This window comes from Bufo gargarizans, chromosome 8, assembly GCF_014858855.1.
Source record: "Bufo gargarizans isolate SCDJY-AF-19 chromosome 8, ASM1485885v1, whole genome shotgun sequence".
NCBI classification, from domain to species: domain Eukaryota; kingdom Metazoa; phylum Chordata; class Amphibia; order Anura; family Bufonidae; genus Bufo; species Bufo gargarizans.
In genome coordinates this window covers 175,898,148-175,922,253 of record NC_058087.1, presented here as the reverse complement: position 1 = coordinate 175,922,253, position 24,106 = coordinate 175,898,148, and the positions used below count along the sequence as shown (strand labels likewise).

The 24,106-nt window shown below is 47.5% G+C and overlaps 2 protein-coding genes across 7 annotated transcripts; one reads left to right on the top strand and one right to left on the bottom strand.

Moving 5' to 3' along the window:
• Positions 1 to 3,691: 3,691 nt before the first annotated feature.
• LOC122945133 lies at positions 3,692 to 12,291 on the bottom strand. 6 transcript variants are annotated; one of them, XM_044304028.1, is made up of 5 exons: positions 12,020 to 12,291; positions 9,855 to 10,347; positions 9,583 to 9,764; positions 6,564 to 6,671; positions 3,692 to 4,414 (listed from the first exon to the last, which is right to left on the bottom strand). In XM_044304028.1, the coding sequence occupies exons 2-5, from the start codon at positions 10,303 to 10,305 to the stop codon at positions 4,103 to 4,105; spliced, it is 1,053 nt and encodes a 350-aa protein (XP_044159963.1). In that variant the 5' UTR covers positions 10,306 to 10,347; positions 12,020 to 12,291; the 3' UTR covers positions 3,692 to 4,102. The 6 variants fall into 6 exon arrangements, with proteins under 6 accessions (XP_044159963.1, XP_044159961.1, XP_044159960.1 ...); XM_044304026.1 differs by having other exon boundaries at positions 12,058 to 12,291; XM_044304025.1 differs by having other exon boundaries at positions 12,096 to 12,291.
• Positions 12,292 to 12,323: 32 nt separating this feature from the next.
• On the top strand, positions 12,324 to 24,106 carry RNPS1 (RNA binding protein with serine rich domain 1). Its single transcript, XM_044304031.1, has 7 exons — positions 12,324 to 12,457; positions 18,891 to 19,046; positions 19,134 to 19,328; positions 19,489 to 19,591; positions 20,105 to 20,258; positions 21,430 to 21,574; positions 22,391 to 24,106. The coding sequence occupies exons 1-7, from the start codon at positions 12,381 to 12,383 to the stop codon at positions 22,488 to 22,490; spliced, it is 930 nt and encodes a 309-aa protein (XP_044159966.1). The 5' UTR covers positions 12,324 to 12,380; the 3' UTR covers positions 22,491 to 24,106.

Sequence of the window (24,106 nt, the reverse complement as noted above, 5' to 3'; positions counted from 1 at the left end):
AAACCCATTGACTTTCAATGGGCCCGTGGAAAAATCGGAAAATGCACCGTTTGGCAGTCGCATCCGTGATCCGTGTTTCCTGGCCGTGAAAAAAATAGGACCTGTCCTATTTTTTTCATGGCCAACGGTTCACGGACCCATTCAAGTCAATGGGTCAGTGAAAAATCACGGATGCACACAAGATTATCATCCGCGTCCGTGATCAGTGTCCGTTTTTCCCTATCATTTCAATGGCAAACTTGACTTAGATTTTTTTTTCATTTTTCATGTCCGTGGATCCTCCAAAAATCAAGGAAGACCCACGGACGAAAAAATGGTCACGGATCACGGACCTACGGACCCCGTTTTTGTGGACCTTAAAAAAAAAAACGGTCGTGTGCATGAGGCCTAAATTGGATAGCCGTGTGAGAGATTTGGAATAAATTGTTTTTAAATCGCTAGGGATGATTTTTTTTTGCCTATTGTTTGAGCTTTCCTGTAAGACCCTAAATCCTTCTGATAACATGTGGTGTCATTTTTCATCTTCATAAAGTATTGGTAAATATTTGTAAATTAAAGAGCGTACTTGATAAAAAAAAGAGGGGATTATATTGTAAAGTGTTGGTGTGAACTTGCTTTTATTTTTGTTCCTGTTTTCATTATGTTCTTTTGTTAGAAGCTCATGTCGGGTTACAACGGGCAGTGCCTTGTTTTAGCATCCAATCAGGGTAACCCCCGGCTGACAATCTATTGTGTATAGCTTTCTGTTCACATTGGTAGTTTTTTTTCTGTGCTGTAATTACGTTTGGCTCTGATTAATTTACCAGTGGGAATAGCTTTCAAAGTTTATTTTGGATGGAATGTACCTGCATGAAGAATTGACCTTGACTCTAAGGCCCCTTTCACACGGACGAGTATTCCACGCGGATGCGATGCGCGAGTTGAACGCATTGCACCCGCACTGAATCCGGACCTATTCATTTCTATGGGGCTGTTTACATGAGCGGTGATTTTCACGCATCACTTATGCGTTGTGTGAAAATCGCAGCATGCTCTATTTTGTGCGTTTTTCACGTAACGCAGGCCCCATAGAAATGAATGGGGTTGCGTGAAAATCGCAAGCATCCGCAAGCAAGTGCGGATGCGGTGCGATTTTCACGCACGGTTGCTAGGAGTCGATCGGGATGGAGACCCGATCATTATTATTTTCCCTTATACCATGGTTATAAGGGAAAATAATAGCATTCTGAATACAGAATGCATAGTACAATAGGGCTGGAGGGGTTAAAAAAAAAAATATAATAATTTAACTTACCTTAATCTACTTGCTCGCACAGCCCGGCATCTCTTCTGTCTGTCTTCTGTGCAGGAAAAGGACCTGTGGTGACATCACTCCGGTCATCACATGATCTTTTACCATGGTGATGGATCATGTGATGACCAGAGTGACGTCACCACAGGTCCTGTTCCTGCACACAGCAAAAAAGAAGACAAGAAGAGAAGCCGGGCTGCGCGATCAAGTGGATTAAGGTGAGTTTAATTTTCATTTTAACCCCTCCAGCGCTATTGTACTATGCATTCTGTATTCAGAATGCTATTATTTTCCCTTATAACCGTGTTATAAGGGAAAATAATACAATCTACAGAACACCGAATCCAAACCCGAACTTCTGTGAAGAAGTTTGGGTACCAAACATGCGTGATTTTTCTCACGCGAGTGCAAAAAGCATGACAATGTTTTGCACTCGCGCGGAAAATCGTGCATGTTCCCGCAACGCACCCGCACCTTTTCCTGCAACGCCCGTCTGAAAGAGGCCTAAGTATGACTAGAAAATCGCATGGGCAGGGGATAAAAGAAAGTTTTCAGAGCTTTTGCTGCATCTGCCTCCAGGAAGAAAATTAATCGCCAGAAACACACTGCTGGCTACTCTCAGGTACTGCTGGCTACTCTCAGGTACTGCTGGCTACTCTCAGGTACTGCTGGCGGCTTGCGATGGTTTTTGGAAGGGACAGGTTCCCTTTAACAAAAAAACACAATGAAAACAGGAACAAAAATAAAAGCAAGTTCACACCAACACTTACTTTACAATATAATCCCCTCTTTTTTATCAAGTACGCTCTTTAATTTACAAATATATACCAATACTTACCAAATGACACCACATATTAGGGTACATTCACAAGACTGTGTGTAATCCTTTCCGTTTTGCAGTCCGCAAATAACGTTACCGCGTGTCCGCATTTTGCAGACAAATGGCTTCTGTTTGTGTCCCGTATGTCTTCCGTTTTTTTACGGTCAGCAAAAAATGGAAGGAAAAAAAAGATTATTATTATTATTAAGGCCTTCAAAAATACGGAAACAAATCTGCAAAAAACAGATGACATTCCGTATGTCATCCGCAATTTGCAGATCCATTGACTTGAATGGGGCTGCGGATCGGTCTGTGCGGACAATAGTAGGACAAGCTTCATATTTTTGTGGACTAGAAATGCGGAAACACGGATGCGGACAACATACTGAACGTTGTCCGCACATTTTATTCACCCATAGAAATGAATGGATCCGCATCTATTCCGCAAGATGCGGATCGGATGCGGATAAAATAATATGGTCGTGTGAAATGTACCCTTATCAGAAGGATTTAGAGGGTCTTACAGGAAAGCTCAAAACAATGGGCCAAAAAATAAATAAATAAATAAAAATTGCACCTAGCGATTTAAAAACATATGAAACACACGGCTATCCAACTTAGGATTTTATCCCTGTGGGAATCATCCCTGCAAAACCTTCTCTTCCGTTCACTCAACCAAAGAATTCCCACACACCCAAAAAGACATAAAATACAAAATAAAAAGCTACACAAATTGCAACACAGAAGGCGTCACACATATGATCATGGGCACACTAGCTTACATAGGCAGTACAACCAGAAAACTGAAGGTGCGTTTTCTTGAGCATCTGAATGATGTCACCAACAAAAATAAAAATCGGAACATCTCTGGCGCATCTAAACACTTTTTGGAACAACATGAAATAGTAAGGTTTTAATTGGCATAGAAAAAGTAAAATGATACAAGCGAGGGGGCAGCTTCAAAAAATTATTATTGGAGAGAGAAGCTTTCTGGGTTTTTACCTTAAACACAGCTCAGCCTTATGGAATGAATTATCACAGATATTTTATTACATTATTAATATATGATTGTTTCCTGCATTATTGTACATCGTGTCATTATATTATTTACTCTTTTTCTTTTTATGCAAGTCAGACTTCAGCCACAGGCGTGGACATCAAGAGTTAATATTATCTACATTTTACCCTACACCTGCACTGCGGCGTTCCTTCATATTTTCAATTGATTTCATTCCCCCTTTTTGCTTAAAAAGCAGTTACATGCCTGTATCCGAATCCATGAAGAAGACCCGTCTTATGGTTGAAACGCGTTGATTTTATGCGGGAGGATTTCTTGTTTATACATTTTTCTTAAATAAAGAATCATGGATTTTACTCGCTGGATCCGTTTGGACTTTTTGCTGCATTGACGTTGGGTGTGAACACAGCCCGGATCCGAGCAGGTCAGAGCACCTTTACCACGTGAGAGCTGGACTTTGTTCTATCTACAACGTACCGCGGGTATCCTGCTCTAGTACTGCCGGTAGGATTACTGTATTTAAGGTTCTCCTTAGGTCCGACATTTAGCCACGAACATGAAAATATATATATTTTTTTTACTTTGATGCAAAAATTGCATGAAGATGCCCATTATAAAAGGCTGGGTTGCATTTTTAGAAGGTATATGGGTATGACATGGTTTGATAGATTCACCAAGAAGCCAGTACTGATGACCCTCCCCCGCTGAGTGTGACAAATGAGCTATCCCCAAAGGATATGAAGGGGCCTACAAGCATCATCCGCTCCCCTCCCCTCTGTATCCACTGGGGGTACCAGAGGGGAGCGAGACCATACAATGCCAAGGTGCGCGTAGTCTTCTCCAGTGTATCTCTATCTACTGACAATACCTATACAGAGGAATGTACGGCAAGACAGTCACAGCCTCAACTGAACATGGAGCCCTGAGGTCTGGAGATCTCCTGTCCTCTTCCACCATTTTTGCGGATGTTCCTTCACAAAAGCTCCATCTTGAAAGGTCCAAAATCGGGCAAGTGAGCCTCAGTCTCTTGGCCAGCACTGAAGGGCGCGCAGGTTTGAAAAAGTTTTGCCCCCAGCTGTTGGATCTGTGACAGCACCTCCTGGTGGTTGCACTGCCGCTGCCTCATCTGTTCTTGTTCCCACCGATTCTGCCTCTCCATGAGGGTCTGCATGACTTGCGTCAGTCTGTGCAGCTCCCCTCTTATCGAGTCCAATTGCTCCCCGCTTGCTTCCGGCCTCGTTGGAGGAAAGGAGGAAAGTGCCGTCTGTGTGCTCGCGTCTTTTATCTGGTGGGAAAAGACGGAGAGAAGCGTGAATATTTAGGCGAGTAACAGCCTGCAGAGGGCAGTATATATCAACACGCTCGACCAAGGTGGTATTATTATCCCTGCTAGGCCCCCAAGATGGCTGCATTAGACCATGAGGTAACGCAAAATGGCATAGCTGACCTTGATCAGGAGATCAAAACAACACTGCCAACCTTGTGGGCATCAGGGGTGGTACTTCTAAACCCACTAGACACCAATGGTGGTATAGGGATATGCTCACATCATATTAAAATCTGACCTGTATCTCAAAGACAGAAATCGGAGGCTGGATTTCCGCCGTGGATTTGCTGGAGATGTCCACCAGATCTGTATGAGGATGAGGACTACCTCTGCCTGTCATTCACTGGGGCTGATCATTAGCATTCATATCCGAAATAAGGGTCATGTCACTTACTTCTGTGGCAGATGTTGGTGAGCGTTCCTGTCAGGCTGCTCAGCCATGATGACAAATCACAGGCGGGATCAGTGGCGTGCCTAGGGTGTTTGGCACCTGGGGCGGGTCCTTTCTCTGGCACCCCTCCCAATACTTAGAAAAAATTGTAGCCCCCTCACAGTAGTATTGCCCTCTCTGTACAACCTTCACAGTAGTTTTGTACAGATGTGTGCCCGCTCACATTAGTTATGCCCTCTCTGTGCCCCTTTTTTGTAATGCCCTCTTTGTGCCCCCTTCACAGTAATAATGACCATTGTGCCCCCTTAATAGTAGTAATGCCCTCTGTGCCCCCTCTATAGTAGAAATACCCATTGTGCCCCTTCACAGAAATAATGCCCATTGTGCCCCCTTAATAGTAGTAATGCCCTCTGTGCCCCCTCCATAGTAGAAATCCCTATTGTGCCCCATTCACAGTAATAATGCCCACTGTGCCCCCTTCACAGTAATAGTGCCCTCTGTGCCCCCTTCATTGTAGTAATGCCCTCTAGCGCTGTGTCCCCTCCATAGTCAAAATGCCCATTGTGCCCCCTTCACATTAGTAATGCCCTCTGTGCCCCCTCCATAGTAGTAATGCCTTCTGTGCCCCTCCATAGTAATAAAGTCCTCTGTGCCCCCTCCATAGTAATAAAGTCCTCTGTGCCCCCTCTATAGTAATAAAGTCCTCTGTGCCCCCTCTGTATTAAAAAAAAACAAATTTAGTAATGCCCTCTGTGCCCCCTCCATAGTAGTAATGCCCTCTGTGCCCCCTCCATAGTAGTAATGCCCTCTGTGCCCCCTCCATAGTAATAAAGTCCTCTGTGCCCCCTCTGTATTAAAAAAAACAAATTTAGTAATGCCCTCTGTGCCCCCTCCATAGTAGTAATGCCCTCTGTGCCCCCTCCATAGTAGTAATGCCCTCTGTGCCCCCTCCATAGTAATAAAGTCCTCTGTGCCCCCTCTGTATTAAAAAAACAAATTTAGTAATGCCCTCTGTGCCCCCTCCATAGTAGTAATGCCCTCTGTGCCCCCTCCATAGTAATAAAGTCCTCTGTGCCCCCTCTGTATTAAAAAAAACAAATTTAGTAATGCCAAAACACAATAACTACTCACCTTGTCCCGTTCCTGAAGCTCACAGTCCTCTCTTTCCTACAGGCACAGATCGCTCTGCAGCACTGTGTGGGCGGAGCTTATGCAGATTTCCAGGCTGCAAGCTCCGCCCACACCGGCTAGCAGCGCGATCTGTGTCTGCAGGCTGAATGGTGGAGCGGGGAGAAGTCTTCCTGCTTTACTATTCTGTGCGCCGCCGCCGGAAGGAGGGGAGGAGCGCGGGGAGCTGAGCGGTGAGTGACAGGACCAAAGCTCCCAGCGCTCCAGCAATGAGCGCTTCCATCTGTATTGATGGAAGTGCTTATTGCTTCTGGCATCCCCCTGAGAGACGGCACCTGGGGCGGACTGCCCCCCCTTAGTACGCCATCGGTCGGGATCCCACCATTACTATCTATTGTAGGCAGCTCTGCAAGTGGTGGCAACCAGTCCTGTTCACATTCTAGCACAGGCTGCTGGGGACATTTCCCCCCCCCCCCCCCAGAGACCCCCTTTAACTAAGGCCTTCTCACTGCACCTCGGAGTCCCCAGGCATCACCCACCGGCTGCGATACCCTCAGTGTAGTGATGTTTACCTCTCGTTCCTCATACCTGAGCGCTTGCTTTGGCAGCTGGTCTTGCAGTCTGCTGCTGGCTTGTTGCGGGAAGTGGGTAGGCTCCTCCTGGATTCAAGGTCTGACCTCCATTTTGGAATATGACCTAAAACCAAACCAGGATGAAGCATATCAAAAAGGGGTCAAAACAGAGCCTGGAAACTATAGTCCGGTAAGTCGTGGGTAAACTGAAGATTTTTTTAGGAGATGCTATTCTAGAATATCTCGATGAAAATAAGCAAATAACGCCATATCAGCATGGCTTCGTGAGGGATCGGTCATGTCAGACTAATTCAATCAGTTTCTATGAGGAGGTAAGTTCTAGACTTGACAGCGGCGAATCAATGGATGTCGTATATATCTGGACTTCTCCAAAGCATCTGACACTGTACCGCAAGAAAGGTTAGTATATAAAATGAGAATGCTCGGACTGGGAGAAAATGTCTGTAAGTGGGTAAGTAACTGGCTGAGGGATAGAAAACAGAGGGTGGTTATTAACGGTACACACTCAGATTGGGTCACTGTCACTAGTGGGGTACCTCAGGGGTCAGTACTGGAGAGGTCACTGTCACTAGTGGGGTACCTCAGGGGTCAGTACTGGAGAGGTCACTGTCACTAGTGGGGTACCTCAGGGGTCAGTATTGGGCCCTATCATCTTCAATATATTTATTAATGATCTTGTAGAAGGCTTGCATAGTAAAGTGTAAATGTGTGCAGATGAAACCGTATACTGTATATATATACTACAGAGGACAGTATACTGTGTATATATATATATATATATATATATACTACAGAGGACAGTATACTGTATATATATACTACAGAGGACAGTATACTGTATATATATACTACAGAGGACAGTATACTGTGTATATATATATATATATATATATATACTACAGAGGACAGTATACTGTATATATATACTACAGAGGACAGTATACTGTATATATATATATATATATATATATATATATATACACACACACACTACAGAGGACAGTATACTGTATATATATACTACAGAGGACAGTATACTGTATATATATATATACTACAGAGGACAGTATACTGTATATATATATACACACTACAGAGGACAGTATACTGTATATATATATATATACTACAGAGGACAGTATACTGTATATATATATATATACACACACACACACTACAGAGGACAGTATACTGTATATATATATATATATATATATATATATACACACACACACACTACAGAGGACAGTATACTGTATATATATACTACAGAGGACAGTATACTGTATATATATATATATATATATATATATATACTACAGAGGACAGTATACTACTACAGAGGGATCTGGATAGATTAGAGGCTTGGGCAGAGAAGTGGCAGATGAGGTTTAACACTGACAAATGTAAGGTTATGCACATGGGAAGGAATAATGCAAGTCACCCGTACATACTAAATGGTAAAACACTGGGTAACACTGACAGGGAGAAGGACCTAGGAATTTTAATAAAACTAAGCTGCAAAAACCAGTGTCAGGCAGCTGCTGCCAAGGCCAATAAGATAATGGGTTGCATCAAAAGGGGCATAGATTCCCGTGATAAGAACATAGTCCTACCTCTCCTCCTCCTAATACACAGACATCAGGACACGGACCTCTCCTCCTCCTAATACACAGACATCAGGACACGGACCTCTGCTCCTCCTAATACACAGACATCAGGACACGGACCTCTGCTCCTCCTAATACACAGACATCAGGACACGGACCTCTCCTCCTCCTAATACACAGACATCAGGACACGGACCTCTGCTCCTCCTAATACACAGACATCAGGACACGGACCTCTCCTCCTCCTAATACACAGACATCAGGACGCGGACCTCTCCTCCTCCTAATACACAGACATCAGGACACGGACCTCTGCTCCTCCTAATACACAGACATCAGGACACGGACCTCTGCTCCTCCTAATACACAGACATCAGGACGCGGACCTCTCCCCCTCCTAATACACAGACATCAGGGCACGGACCTCTCCTCCTCCTAATACACAGACATCAGGACACGGACCTCTGCTCCTCCTAATACACAGACATCAGGACACGGACCTCTCCCCCCTCCTAATACACAGACATCAGGACATGGACCTCTCCTCCTCCTAATACACAGACATCAGGACGCGGACCTCTCCTCCTCCTAATAGGACCTAGGAATTTTAATAAAACTAAGCTGCAAAAACCAGTGTCAGGCAGCTGCTGCCAAGGCCAATAAGATAATGGGTTGCATCAAAAGGGGCATAGATTCCCGTGATAAGAACATAGTCCTACCACTTTACACATCACTAGTCAGACCACACATGGAGTACTGTGTACAGTTCTGGGCTCCTGTGAACAAGGCAGACATAGCAGAGCTGGAGAGGGTCCAGAGGAGGGCAACTAAAGTAATAACTGGAATGGGGGGGACTACAGTACCCAGAAAGATTATCAGCATTTAGGGTTATTCACTTTAGAAAAAAGACGACTGATGGGAGATCTAATAACCATGTATAAATATATCAGGGGTCAGTACAGAGATCACTCCCATCATCTACTTATCCCCAGGACTGTGACGAGGGGACATCCTCTGCGTCAGGAGGAAAGAAGGTTTGTACACAAACACAGAAGAGGATTCTTTACGGTAAGAGCAGTGAGACTATGGAGCTCTCTGCCTGAGGAGGTGGTGATGGGGAGTACAATAAAGGAATTCAGGAGGGGCCTGGATGTATTTCTGGAGCGTAATAATATTACAGGCTATAGCTACTAGAGAGGGGTCGTTGATCCAGGGAGTTATTCTGATTGCCTGATTGGAGTCGGGAAGGAATTTCCCCCTAAAATTAGAAAAATTGGCTTCTACCTCACAGGTTTGGTTTTGCCTTTGTCTGGATCAAGTTGCAGGGTAACAGGCTGAACTGGATGGACAGATGTCTTATTTCAGCCTTACAGACCTGGCTGTCATCAGGATCCTTCACGTTACCTTCTTCTGTAGGATGATGGCTTTGTCCACTAACTTCTTTGTAACGAGCAGTGCGGGGTTCCTGGGGGCGGGCAGCGGCGTCCTCGCTCTCCCGTTGACGTGATTATGAGATGCCTGATACGCAGGGCAGGGACGAGCGATGCTCAGGGTGGGGTGGTGCGTAGGGCGGACAGTATCGGATCCTTACAAATAAAAGTGTTGGTTAGTATATAAGGGTGTAATTCTTCCACACAGCCCCAAAATCGAGGGTCACACGACTTCAGAGTACTTACGTGTGTCCTGCACTCTCTGTCCTTCTGGGACAGCCTGAGGCACAGTTCTTGGAGCGTTGGTTGGTGGCTCCAGGGATGGATTTCCTTGAGAAAGGGACATCACACTCACAATTTTGATGTTATCTTTTTGACCATCCTGTGGTTTGACATCACTGGTGGTCTGCTGGGCATTAGGTACCTGCGAAACCCTCTCCTTTTTCTGGCCACCATTGTCCTGCAGAAGGCTCCAGAGCTGGGCCTGTTCCCAGGGTTGTCCTTTTGTAGGTAGGTTCTGGGTGGCACCAACAGACTTCTCAGGTTCAATGTTCTTACGTTTTAAGAAGAGGTAGATGGCTTGTGGTGTCACCTTTATGTTGTCCAGCTCAAGGACCTTTTTGATTTTCCGAAAACTGAGACCGGCTTTTCTCAACACCACAATCCTGTGTTTTGCCTGATCGTCCAGGCGACCCATAACTTCAGGTGTCTAGGATTCCACAAGATGTCTGGAAGAGTCCTGAAGACCAAAAAATACACCTATGATCAAAACAGTACGAAGAGCTCTCCGCCTCCTAATACACAGGCATCAGGACGCGGACCTCTCCTCCTCCTAATACACAGACATCAGGACACGGACCTCTCCTCCTCCTAATACACAGACATCAGGACACGGCCCTCTCCTCCTCCTAATACACAGACATCAGGACACGGACCTCTCCTCCTCCTAATACACAGACATCAGGACGCGGACCTCTCCTCCTCCTAATACACAGACATCAGGACACGGACCTCTCCTCCTCCTAATACACAGACATCAGGACACGGACCTCTGCTCCTCCTAATACACAGACATCAGGACACGGACCTCTGCTCCTCCTAATACACAGACATCAGGACACGGACCTCTCCTCCTCCTAATACACAGACATCAGGACACGGACCTCTCTCCTCCTAATACACAGACATCAGGACACGGACCTCTCCTCCTCCTAATACACAGACATCAGGACACGGACCTCTCCTCCTCCTAATACACAGACATCAGGACGCGGACCTCTCCTCCTCCTAATACACAGACATCAGGACACGGACCTCTGCTCCTCCTAATACACAGACATCAGGACACGGACCTCTGCTCCTCCTAATACACAGACATCAGGACGCGGACCTCTCCCCCTCCTAATACACAGACATCAGGACACGGACCTCTCCTCCTCCTAATACACAGACATCAGGACACGGACCTCTGCTCCTCCTAATACACAGACATCAGGACACGGACCTCTCCCCCCTCCTAATACACAGACATCAGGACATGGACCTCTCCTCCTCCTAATACACAGACATCAGGACGCGGACCTCTCCTCCTCCTAATACACAGACATCAGGACACGGACCTCTCCTCCTCCTAATACACAGACATCAGGACGCGGACCTCTCCTCCTCCCAATACACAGACATCAGGACACGGACCTCTCCTCCTCCTAATACACAGACATCAGGACACGGACCTCTCCTCCTCCTAATACACAGACATCAGGCACGGACCTCTCCTCCTCCTAATACACAGACATCAGGACACGGACCTCTCCTCCTCCTAATACACAGACATCAGGACACGGACCTCTCCTCCTCCTAATACACAGACATCAGGACACGGACCTCTCCTCCTCCTAATACACAGACATCAGGACACGGACCTCTCCTCCTCCTAATACACAGACATCAGGACACGGACCCTCTCCTCCTCCTAATACACAGACATCAGGGCACGGACCTCTCCTCCTCCTAATACACAGACATCAGGACACGGACCTCTCCTCCTCCTAATACACAGACATCAGGACACGGACCTCTCCTCCTCCCAATACACAGACATCAGGACACGGACCTCTCCTCCTCCTAATACACAGACATCAGGGCACGGACCTCTCCTCCTCCTAATACACAGACATCAGGACACGGACCTCTCCTCCTCCCAATACACAGACATCAGGACACGGACCTCTCCTCCTCCTAATACACAGACATCAGGGCACGGACCTCTCCTCCTCCTAATACACAGACATCAGGACACGGACCTCTCCTCCTCCTAATACACAGACATCAGGACACGGACCTCTCCTCCTCCTAATACACAGACATCAGGACACGGACCTCTCCTAATACACAGACATCAGGACACGGACCTCTCCTCCTCCTAATACACAGACATCAGGACACGGACCTCTCCTCCTCCCAATACACAGACATCAGGGCACGGACCTCTCCTCCTCCTAATACACAGACATCAGGGCTCTCTCCTCGGCTGCAGACATCTCACAGGCTTTGTTTGTTTACACAAGGAGAAAGATTCAGCGAAGGTTTCTGGGAGTGGGCGGAAACTTGAGGTGAACTTAACCCTTTAGTTACGAACGTTGTTAAACTCTTCCCTGGAAACAACTCCCGAGGCTGCCTTCCCCTTTAACGCCTCCCTCCCTGCAGCCACACCCACTTTTCCTAACAGCGTGACGTCATCTGTAGAGCGACCGGAGGTTTCTAGGCTGTAGGATGGCGGCGCCGCGTCATAACGAGCGCGACGGCTTGTCTGATCTCAGGAGGGAGAAGCAGAGAAAGTCCGGGAAAATGTAAGTGTCTCCTGCACAATCCGCCTCCATCCCGCGGCTCAGTGACCGCGGTCACCCCGGGGAGGGCGGATTTTCGGTCCGCGGACCGTAGACGTCTCTTATGTCTCCGTATTGACCCCGGATGATGGATTGTTTGTATGAATAGTTCCTGTGGCGGCGCTAGGCCTCAGCCTGCTGTATAGTAGCGGTTCCTGGTGGTAAGATGGCGGCTCCCAGTGTCCCCCTTCATCCCCTCCACCCTATAGGGGGATTTATGCTCCGTGTTTAATCCGTTTGTCTAGGGTTTCCCAACATTTTGACTCCAGTCTTTCGCCTGCACTGCTACATTGTGACAAAACCTCAGCTGTTTGCTACTGTGAGATCCTGAACAGCTTGAGCCCTTCCCGATCTTCTTCCATTCACTGACGGCAAGCAGAGACCATTAGAACTTAGAAACCTTCATTATAGGAGGATTTAAAGGGGAGGTGCAGACTGTTTGACTTGGAGCCTGTTCACATGTGGCGCACACCATGCAGATTTTCTTTCCGCATTTGCAGGCGTAAAATCCGTAGCGACAAAGTGGACAGGGTTTTAACAAATTGACCAATAGCGTGTAAGCCGCGCCAATTCTGCAGCAAATCCGTGACCGTTGTGACTTCCAGTGTAGGTCCTGTGTGCACATGGTCCGAGGAGGAGGCCTCAGGCTGCGGAAAGTCTGCAGCATTTTAACCATTTGTTGCCTATTCACTATGTATGCCCTGGTGGTCGGCCATTGGAAGGGGGGGTTTTAAGGATAGGTCATCGCCGGTATCTGTTCGGTGGGGGTCCGACTCCCGCCATCAGCTGCTTGCAGACACTGCAGCGTTCTTCCCATGGTGTCCTTGCAACTTAGCAAGCACAGCGCCTCCTACTGTATGGTGGCTGTGCTCGGTATCACACTCAGCCCCATTCACTTCAATGGTGCTGAGCAGAGCCTAGGTCATGTGACCAATGAACGTGACAGACCTAGGAAGAGATCGGAGCGCGGGGGTGCTGGGAGTCTTACCCCCCCCCCATCGGATATTGATGATCAAAATAATGGACACACAAGCAAGTTGAATGCGATAAACTCGCGTGTGTCAATGAGGGGTCCCGTTCTGACTTGAACACACAATACTGAGCGTCATTCACACCTCAGTGTTCGGTCAGTGATTGTGAGCAAAAACCAGGAGCGGAGCCTCCACAGACATAAGGTATATAGATCTGCACCTGGTTTTGGCTGGAAATCACTGTGTGAACAAGGCATTACACTGACTTATAAGGCTGTGTAACCCCGAGCTTCCTGGAATCTACTAAATTTGCACTGGCATAATGCTGTCGGTGTAATTTAATAGATTCCAGGACCCTCGCTGCACACAGCATTTGTGTCACACGACCGTATGTGTTTTGTGGTCCGCAAAAAATACGGATGACATCCATGTGCATTCCGCATTTTACGGAGCGGAACAGCTTGGCCGTAATAGAACCGTCCTATCCGTGTCCGTTATGCAGACAATAATAGGACATACATACGTAAAATTAAGTTTGCGTGCATGAGCCTTAATTCAGTAGATTTCAGAACGCTCAGGTCACGCAGCATTATGTCAACATAAGGCTACTTTCAGATCTGCCTTTTTTCCGGATCTGCAGGGGACGGGCAAAAACGCTACCGTCATGATAATCCAATCGGCTGCATCCGTTATGAACGGGTCTGGTCTAGCCATGACTTACAATGGTTTTAGTGCCGGATCCGTTTTCTTTTGTGCCCGAGAAAACGGATCTGGCACCATTGACTTACATTGCGCCTCCCATAACGCACTCAAAAATGACGCTTGCAGTGTTTTTCTGCCCGGCATAGGAAGGCAGCGAAGCCGGACGGGATGCGTTCTGGAGCGCTCTATTCCCTTCAGGTCAGTTTTGTCCCCATTGACAATAAATGGGGACAAGACTGAAGCGTTTTCCTCCGGTTATGGGATTCTATGACGGATCTCAATAGCGGAAAGGAAAAACACAGATGCGAAAGTAGCCTAGTTCAGTAGATTCCAGGACCCTCAGGGTTAGGCCTCATTCACGGACGTGTGCTGTACGCGTTCTCCACGGACAGCACACGTCCCCATTCAATTATTATGTGTGCGTTCAGACATCAGTGTTTTAGCACGGTCCGTGGGTCCGCTTTTTTTAGCACGGATGCATGCTCTATTTTGTCCGTCACGTCCATTATAGTCTATGGGTCCGTGAAAACCACAGATGTCGTCCGCGTTTCACGGATCATTAAGAAGAGATGCTTTGAAAATGTTTTGTTCAGTGTCAGTGAAACACAGATGCAACACGGACAGCAAAAAACGGATCCTTCACGGATGCATCACTGACCACCTGCTCACGGATTTGGACGCGGACGTGTGAATGGGGCTTTACACAGCTTTATAAATCAGTATAAGGGCTCATTCAGACGGCCGTATGTTTTGTTCCGCATTTTTTCTGCTGCGCGCGGCTGCCATTTCTTTATATTTTATCTACTTTGCAGGTAATCTAATATGCCGCGGATTTACCACACGCCAGTCCACGTGGACGTACCCTAAAGATGATTATTGGGGGTTAGTTTGCGGGGTATGGGTACCCATTTGTTACTGCCTAGAGCAGGGGTCGGCAACCTTCAGCCCTCTTGCTGTTGTAAAACTCTCAGCATGTACGTGTTTTGGGCCCGTTTTCTAAACCCCCATAGAAGTGAGTGGAACATGCTGGGAGTTGTAGTTTCACAACCTCTGGAGGTTGGTGGCCTATAGATGTATCACTGGGGGCTACTTTCTGTGCAGAGGTCCATTTATAGCAGGCATGATCAACCTGCGGCCCTCCAGCTGTTTTAAAATACAGCTCCCACAATGCCCTGCTGTAGGCTGTTCGGGCATGCTGGGAGTTGTAGTTTTGCAACAGCTGGAGGGCCGCAGGTTGAGCATGCCCGATTTTATAGCAATGCTGAGACTATTGCGGGAGATATGCAGGTGGAGAAATCTCTGTGCGGTGCCCAAGGGGGTCCGATCTCACTGCAGAGCCCGTTCATTCTGGAAATCAGCGGTGGTCCGGGATCAGAGGCTTCCGCCAGCGTGTCCATGACCTGGACTCCCCAGCTTGTGGTGAGGGATTTAGGATTGGGGTGTGATTTAACCAGAAGGATTTGCCTTTTAGGTGTCAGGGGCAGTTGGGTGCCCCCCGTTCTAGGTCTGTCGGGCTTTCTGTGGCGCCCCCCAACAATATGGGACACCCCCAGGAGGATTCTGGGTATCTTGATATTGCTCATGTTCCCCTGTTGTGTATTGGATGCAGACTTTTAGATGAGACATTGTATTTGGAGGGGGTAGGTGTCTCCCGTGCTGGGGTGGGTGGCCTGGCAGTGCTGGGACTTGCAGTACTTGTGTGCCCCGGGATTGCCTTGTCTGCTTCTGTATAGAATCGCACTGGAGTCTACAGAACTGTAAAGTATTATTAATATAGTACGTATATTGGTGGGATCGGCCCTCTGTCCTCGCCGTCTCCGAACACATGCATTCTCGGTTGAGTGTGCGTGTATGGGGGGGATCAGGGAGATACCTGTCGGCTGACGGGTATCACGTGTATGGCGGGCTGTCGCCAATCCTGAGCATACAGTGGGAGAAGTGATTTGCTTAGTCTTTTATAGGGACCCCCAGATCTTTTTTTTAGACCTGGTAAGGCCTTGTTCACACATCAGTTATTTGATCATTTCCAAATAACTGAAGTGTGAACTCAGCCTAAGGCTACATGCACACGACCGTATGTGTTTTTTGCGGTCCGCAAATTGCGGATCCGCAAAAAAAAAGCAGATGACGTTCCGTATGGCATCCGTTTTTTTTTTGGGCGGATACAGTGTAATAATGCCTATCCTTGTCCGCAAACTAGAAAAAAATAGGACATGCACTATTTTTTTTGCAGAGCAACAGAACGGACATACTGATGCGGACAGCACACGGTGTGCTTTCCGCATTTTTTGCGGACCCATTGAAATGAATGGGTCCGCATCATATCCGCAAATAAAACGGATCGGACGCGGAAACAAAATACGGTCGTGTGCATGAGGCCTAAGTTGCATCGTGATGGCCGTACTAAAGGATTCCAAGACTAGAGCCTGACCCGGCCATATGAATAAGATGGCTGACAGCGGCACAGTCCCCTCTGTCCCACTGTAGTACAGGTAATAAGTGTCTCCCAGAAATCTTTGTGACCCTTATTTTGTGTGATATCTCCCATTAAGTCATGTGAGTAAGGCTCCGTTCAGTGGTGGCACGGGTGCCAGAGGCGGCACTCAGAGCCCTCTCTGTGGGCACCTGCACCCTGGAAAAAGTCTATGGTGTACAGATATGCCTTAGGCCTCTTTCACACTTGTGTTGTCCGGATCCGGCGTGTACTCCATTTGCCGTAATTACACGCCGGATCCGGAAAAACGCAAGTGAACTGAAAGCATTTGAAGACGGATCCGTCTTAAAAATGCGTTCAGTGTTACTATGGCAGCCAGGACGCTATTAAAGTCCTGGTTGCCATAGTAGTAGTGGGGAGCGGGGGGGGGCAGTATACTTAGTCCGTGCGGCTCCCGGGGCGCTCCAGAATGACGTCAGAGCGCCCCATGCGCATAGATGACGTGATCCACACGCATGGATGATGTGATCGCATGGGGCGCTCTGATGTCACTCTGGAGCGCCCCGGGAGCCGCACGGACGGTAAGTATGCTGCTCCCCACTACACTTTACCATGGCAAACAGGACTTTAGCGTCCCGGCAGCCATGGTAACCATTCAGAAAAAGCTAAACGTCGGATCCGGTAATGCGCCGAAACGACATTTAGCTTAAGGCCGGATCCGGATTAATGCCTTTCAATGGGCATTAATTCCGGATCCGGCCTTGCGGCAAGTGTTCAGGATTTTTGGCCGGAGCAAAAAGCGCAGCATGCTACGGTATTTTCTCCGGCCAAAAAACTTTCCGGTCCTGAACTGAAGACATCCTGATGCATCCTGAACGGATTTCTCTCCATTCAGAATGCATTAGGATAAAACTGATCAGGATTCTTCCGGCATAGAGCCCCGACGACGGAACTCTATGCCGGAAGAAAAGAACGCAAGTGTGAAAGAGCCCTTAGACTGTTCCTGCCATTCATCAGCGCAGGCGCACTATGAACGGCACAGGCAGCGCACTGAATGTCGGCAGGCTATTGTAGCTAAGTGATAAAGTACATGGAAGATATACTATACTGGACTGTAGTATTCAGGGTGAATTGCCACTTTGCAACGAATAATTGGGTTTTGGGCTGCAGTTTGGGCACTTGGTCTCTAAAAGGTTCACCATCACTGGTCTAGTTGCTATGAGTATTCTGCCTACTACAGCCTTAAAGAGGTTCGCCCTTCGGATATGCCACCATTGTGTGATAGGTCTGGGACCCGCACCTATCTCTGGAATGGAGCCTGCAAAGTGAAGAAGAAAGGACTGCGCATGCGCGGTCTCACTCCATTAATTTCTGTGGGAGTGCAGGAAATAGCCGAGGCTGTTTTCTGGCATCCCATAGAAATGAATAGGAAGCGCACTGCACACGTGCAGCCTCCAGTCCATTCACTTCTATGGGAAATGAATAGGACGCGCGTGTGCGGTCCGCGCTCATTCACTTTGCAGGCTCCGTTCTAGAGATGGGTACGGGTCCCAGAGGTGGATCCCACACTGGTCAGACACTGGTGGCAAATCCTAGAGATATGCCCCCTATGTATGAGATGGGACAACCACTTAAATTTTTGGTTGTCAGGCAGCGGGTCCATAGTAACCAGCCTGTCTTGCATTAGTCCAGACCAAGTGGCTACTGTTCTGGTGACAGGAGCTCGGCTCAGGAGGAGTGTATCTGTATAGCGCCACCTGCTGTTTGTTCTTTCTCTTGTTTCTTTGTCCTGCTCACTGAGATGATCGAACGTGCTCAGTTTAATTCAACTGCCTCCTGAGCTGTGATTGGGAGAGCATGGACACGCCCCCCGGAGCTGTAATAGGTGGAGCATCGACACGCCCCCTTAGCTGCCGCAGAAAAGACACTCCCCTTGAGCTGTCAGCTTGATATAAATCTAGCAGAGCAATGAATGGGGAGATCTCTGGACCCATGTGAGGTACAGGGCTGGTTCTAGCTTTGTTAGAAAGAGATTGTCTTGTACTATATGATGTCTGATTTTTTTTTTTTACATCAATCCTGGGAGAACCCCTTTAAGGGTGGTTCGTTCTCAGCAGTGTCCTCCTGTCGTACTACTGATAACATGCAGTGATTAAAGTAACTCGCCTCAAACAGCTCCTCAGATTCTTCTGTGATTTCAGGAGGATTGAGTGTTAATTGTAGTCCGGTCCGAGTTTTGTTTCCCGGCGTTGCCCTTAGTATGTGACGTGTAATGGCATTTTCTTTGCAGGGCTCCCTCTCCTAGCAAGCGTAAAGAGCGCTCTGAGGACCGGGCCAAGGAGCGAACCAAGGAGAAGGCCCCCAACAAAGAGGCAGGAGAGAAAGATCGCGGGCGGGATAAGACCAGGAAGAGGCGCAGCGCCTCTAGTGGCAGCAGTAGCAGCAGGTAAGTCTAATGGCTGTGTGAGTGACGCACTGGTTGTTGCATGCCGCAGTCACTGACCGATGGGCGTTCTCCTCTCCTCCCCTGTAGTCGCTCGCGGTCGAGCTCATCATCCAGTTCTTCCTCGGGCTCCAGCTCTGGATCAAGCTCAGGATCAAGTTCTTCATCTGCTTCAAGCCGGTCAGGCAGCTCCAGCTCATCCCGAAGCTCCAGCTCCAGCAGTTCCTCCGGGTCCCCAAGTCCTTCCCGCCGTCGCCATGACAATCGAAGGCGCTCCCGCTCAAAGTAGGTATTTGTACGGGGTCCGCTCAGCTCAAACCACTTCTCTGCTCTTAGTTTTGAACCCCCCCCATCAAAGGAAGCTCCTTTGCCTCCATGACAGCACTGTACGCCCTGCTGTTAGTCGGACAACCTGCAAATGTGACTTTTTTTTTTCTGTTAACAGATCAAAACAGCCAAAACGTGATGAAAAAGAGAGGAAGAGGAGGAGTCCAAGTCCGAAGCCCACCAAAGTGCACATTGGGCGGCTGACGAGGAACGTGACTAAGGTTAGCTCGGGGTGTAGTGTCTCTCGCCCTCCGATCTGATATCTCTGCCCTAGGGCAAAAAATATATATATTTTTTTCTCTCGATTACATTGGCTCCAGGTGATACATGCTGTCCAGCAGGAAATTCTAAAACACCCTAAAGTACACTCCTTTCTCCTTTTTTGTAATTGCATCTTAAGACAGTCTCCTTGCTTTTTTTATTTTTTTGCTACCTTTTCGTGTCCTTTTTTAAATTGTGGCCCTTATGACTTTGTCTCATAGACTTCAGTGTAGCAAAAGGCAAGAAAAACGGCACACCAAAAAATGCCTGGTAAAAACCATGTGGCATTGGCCTCTGAGACCTGTCTACTAGTCATCTTTGTAGATTGTGAGCCGTGAATAGCTTCATGCTTATTGTACATGTTTTATGTCATGTATGTGAACCCCTTCTTAGATGTCCAGCACCATGGAATTAATAGGCAGGACAGCACACTAGTGGTTAAACGTCTACTCTTCTCTATGGTCTTCTCCTAGGACCACATACTGGAGATCTTTTCTACCTATGGGAAGATTAAGATGATTGACATGCCCGTAGACCGCCTGCACCCACATCTCAACAAGGGCTACGCCTACGTGGAGTTTGAGGCTTCCGATGAAGCTGACAAAGCCCTGAAACACATGGACGGAGGTAATGAGGGGAAATGAAAACGTCTGAATGTTTGAAAAAAGTCATGTCCTATATAAGTGTAGGTCAAGGGTATAGTATATCTCTGTGCCAGACCCTTAACGTAACCAAGAGCATATGCAGCTCCTGAGGCCGGTCAAATGCCTTGGACTGCGGCCTGCTTCATGGTTGCGCTATGATCAAAGAGTAGGACGGGGCCAGCAAGTCTCTGCACTCCAAACTACAATTCCCAGCATGCACACATCCTTGGCCGTTCTTGTAATTCACGTAGAGGGCGTTGTAGTTTCAGTTTTTTAGGACCTATCCTAAGGAGTGTGGATTGTTCGCCGTAGCCACATGTAGGGAAATGAAAACCGTGAAGAAGTTTTTAGAGTAGGTCCGCGGGGAATGTAAATTGCACTGCAAAGGGTGAAATCCACAGCATGAATTGACATGCTGCAGACTTAAAATCCACACAGCAGACTTCCACTTATTGTGTGAGGAGACTGCTTGGGGACACATCACTACCGAGGCGCACGTGACCCCATCCATGTGGAAGTCCAGCAGAACCAGAACAGGGGAGCAGGTAAGGCTACTTTCACACTTGTGGCAGAGGAATCCGGCAGGCAGTTCCGTCTCTGGAACTGGCTGCCGGATCCGGCAAAATGTTGATACGGACAAACGGATCCGTATCCAATTTTTTAAAATTTTCACATTTTTACCGGTCTGCGCATGCGCAGACCGGAAGGACAAATCCGGCATTCCGGTATTTTGAATGCCGAATCCAGCACTCATACATTCCTATGGGAAAAAAATGCTGCATGCGGCATACAGGCAAGTCTTCAGTTTTTTGGGCCAGAGATAAAACCGTAGCATGCTGCGGTTTTATCTTTTGCCTGATCAGTCAAAATGACTGAACTGTAGACATCCTGATGCATCCTGAACGGATTGCTCTCCATTCAGAATGCATGGGGATATACCTGATCAGTTCTTTTCCTGTATTGAGCCCCTGTGACGGAACCCAGCGCCGGAAAAGAAAAATGCAATTGTGAAAGTACCCTAAGTATGGATGTTATCACAAGTAGCTTGGGTTGGGGTGGGAATACATTTTTATTTTTTTATAAAATCCTGGACAACCCTTTAAATGTATATTTTATGCCAGGGATTGATGGAACATGTTTTGTGTCATTTCCAGGACAGATTGATGGCCAGGAGATCACCGCTTCAGCAGTGCTTACTCCTCGACCCTTGAGGGTGGTGCCTCGAAGGTTCAGCCCTCCCCGTCGGATGTTACCCCCTCCCCCTATGTGGCGTCGTTCTCCCCCACGCATGAGGAGGAGGTAGGACATATTTTGTTTTCTGCAAGCCATGGACACAATCAGGCCCAGCACTAGTCTTAACACCGTATCCCTTTCACATGTAGTACCTCTTTAATGAAAGTGCCCATTCTTTCACATAGCAGAAGTTATGAGGAGTTGACTGCAGATTTTTGCTGACGTCGTCAAACCTCCCTTTAAACACGTAATGGTTGTCTCTGGTATTGCAGTTTTAATGTAATTGTGGTGGAGGTGTAATACTCGGCACAGCCACTGGATGATGGTGGTGCCATTTCTGGGGGCATGTACGTCCCTTTACAGTCCCATGCTACCCCTTTAAAGGGATTCTGTCGCTAGCGGCGTCCCTGTGCAGATGTTTGCGTAGAGACATAGCTGTGGTTCTTCTGTTGACCCGATTTGGCTCCGTTTCCATGTTATGATACTCTTTTAATGTGCAGACGAGGAAGTCACCATTACTCTTATTGCATCCAAGCTCTGCTCATTTCTGTAGCTAGTCCCTCCGCCTCTGCCTGGCCCTGTCAATCAAAGCATCCAGGGAGGGGCTGGCCACAGAAGGGAATATAGCTTGGGTGCAACAAGAGCAATGGTGACGCCCTCGTTGCATCCAAGGCCTATTTTGCATACTAAGGAAAACTCGGGACAGAGCCTCGGGTGAACAAACGAAAAATGGAGTTTTAATCGAGTGAACCACAGCTATGCGTCTATGCAAACAGTTGGACAGGGAGGTCGCCCGTGACTTATTCACTTTAAGTATTGTCCACTTAAAAATAAAAACAATTAATATACTGTGTAGCTGGTAACGCTCTGTTCCCTCCACAGGTCCCGTTCTCCACGTCGACGCTCCCCTGTCCGCCGCCGCTCTCGGTCCCCTGCACGCCGTCGCCACCGCAGCCGTTCCAGCTCCAATTCATCACGGTGAAACTTCATCTTCCCTCTGTCTCGACACCCTTATCCAGCAGGCCACCCCCCCACACAAAGACCATTTTTATTGACAGTGCAGCCATAACAAGGACTGTTATACCGGACAACACGGCTGTAGCCTGACCCTCGAGGCAATCCAGTAACACATGGTGATGGAGGACTTGACGTTGCCGAAGTGTCACCATTTTGTAAAAATAACCAGAATCAAGTTTTTCAATGTTTTAGCGAGTTCAAATTTTTATTTTTCCCCACATTTGACCTCGCAATAGTTACCATACATAATTGCATTTCCAATAGTTGGAAAAATGCTCTTTTACTTATTATTTAAACTGAGATCTGCTCTCTAGACCGAGACCTGGGGTCGGCATCCTCTGGCTGTTGGAAAACAACAAATCCTAGCATCCTCTATATGTTTCTATAGGAATTCAAAGTCCAGATGAGCAAGTGTGCATGCTGGGAGTTGTAGTTTCACCACAGCTGGAGTGCTGGAGGTTGCTGATCCCTGCTCTAGACTGTCAGTAACTAACCCAAATGGTGTATCGCTCTGCACCCACAGTAACACTGCATTTATTAACGGGTGCTATTCTGTACTGGAAATGTGAGGGGTTACAACTCTAGCCAGGTAGTCTTCATGCTCCACAGCTCTTCCCATGGACATGGCTATTTGCATCTTTCTTGCCCGTGGTGGGAGCAGGAGCTTGCAGTAAAGCTGTTGTGAAACTACAATTCCCAGCATGCTCCATCCATTTCTATGGGAGTTCTGAAAAGAGCAGAGCAAGTATGCATGCTGGGAGTTTGTAGTTTCATGGCAGCTGGTGTGCCAGAGGTTGCTGTAAGGCATAATGGATCTATAAATGCAGCTGTATGTCTTTTAAAGGGATTTTCCCACATAGAACACTTATCCCGCTAGTCACACGAGAGAGGGTCTGATTCGGCAGGGTCCCACTGGAATGCATCATCATTTGCACGTCTCCCACTGTCGATCTGTTCAAACTCTGGGAGTGCTGTACTTGGCAATCGGTCCCATAGAGTTTGAATGGAGTGGCTGTGGGCATGCGTGACTGCTGCTCCATTCAGACGTGGGACCCCTCTGTTGTGGTGGTGGGGGGGGGGGGGGACCCACAGCTATCACTTTTTACCCTATTGTGTGGATGGAAGATAAGTGTTCTTCACTGGAAGACCTCGTTAACGAAGCAGCATTATGTTAATTGTGATAATTATATTTGCAAACTGCCTTTCAGTGTCCAGGGGTTATAATGGAACAGCTAAGGGTGATGGACGCCCAACCTCACCCGGCCGCCATGTTTCTTCTTTTCTTCGTCATTTATCACTTTATCAAAATGATTTTTAGACAAATGCAGAACTGCGATTTGCAGGGATCCCCTAATGTTCCCAGAGCCTTTAGGGTGCAATGTTCTGTTAAATATTCCCAGTTGCTTTGTGTGTCCCGACCTTCATATAGAAGAATATATTTGAAGACAGAACCTGTACAGTTGACCTTCTTTACATTTGATGTTGCATTCTTTATTTTGTAGTGTTTCAATTATTTTTTTTTAAATGTCTGTTCCATATCTGTAAACTGAAAACTGTGGATTAAACGGACAATTTATGGTG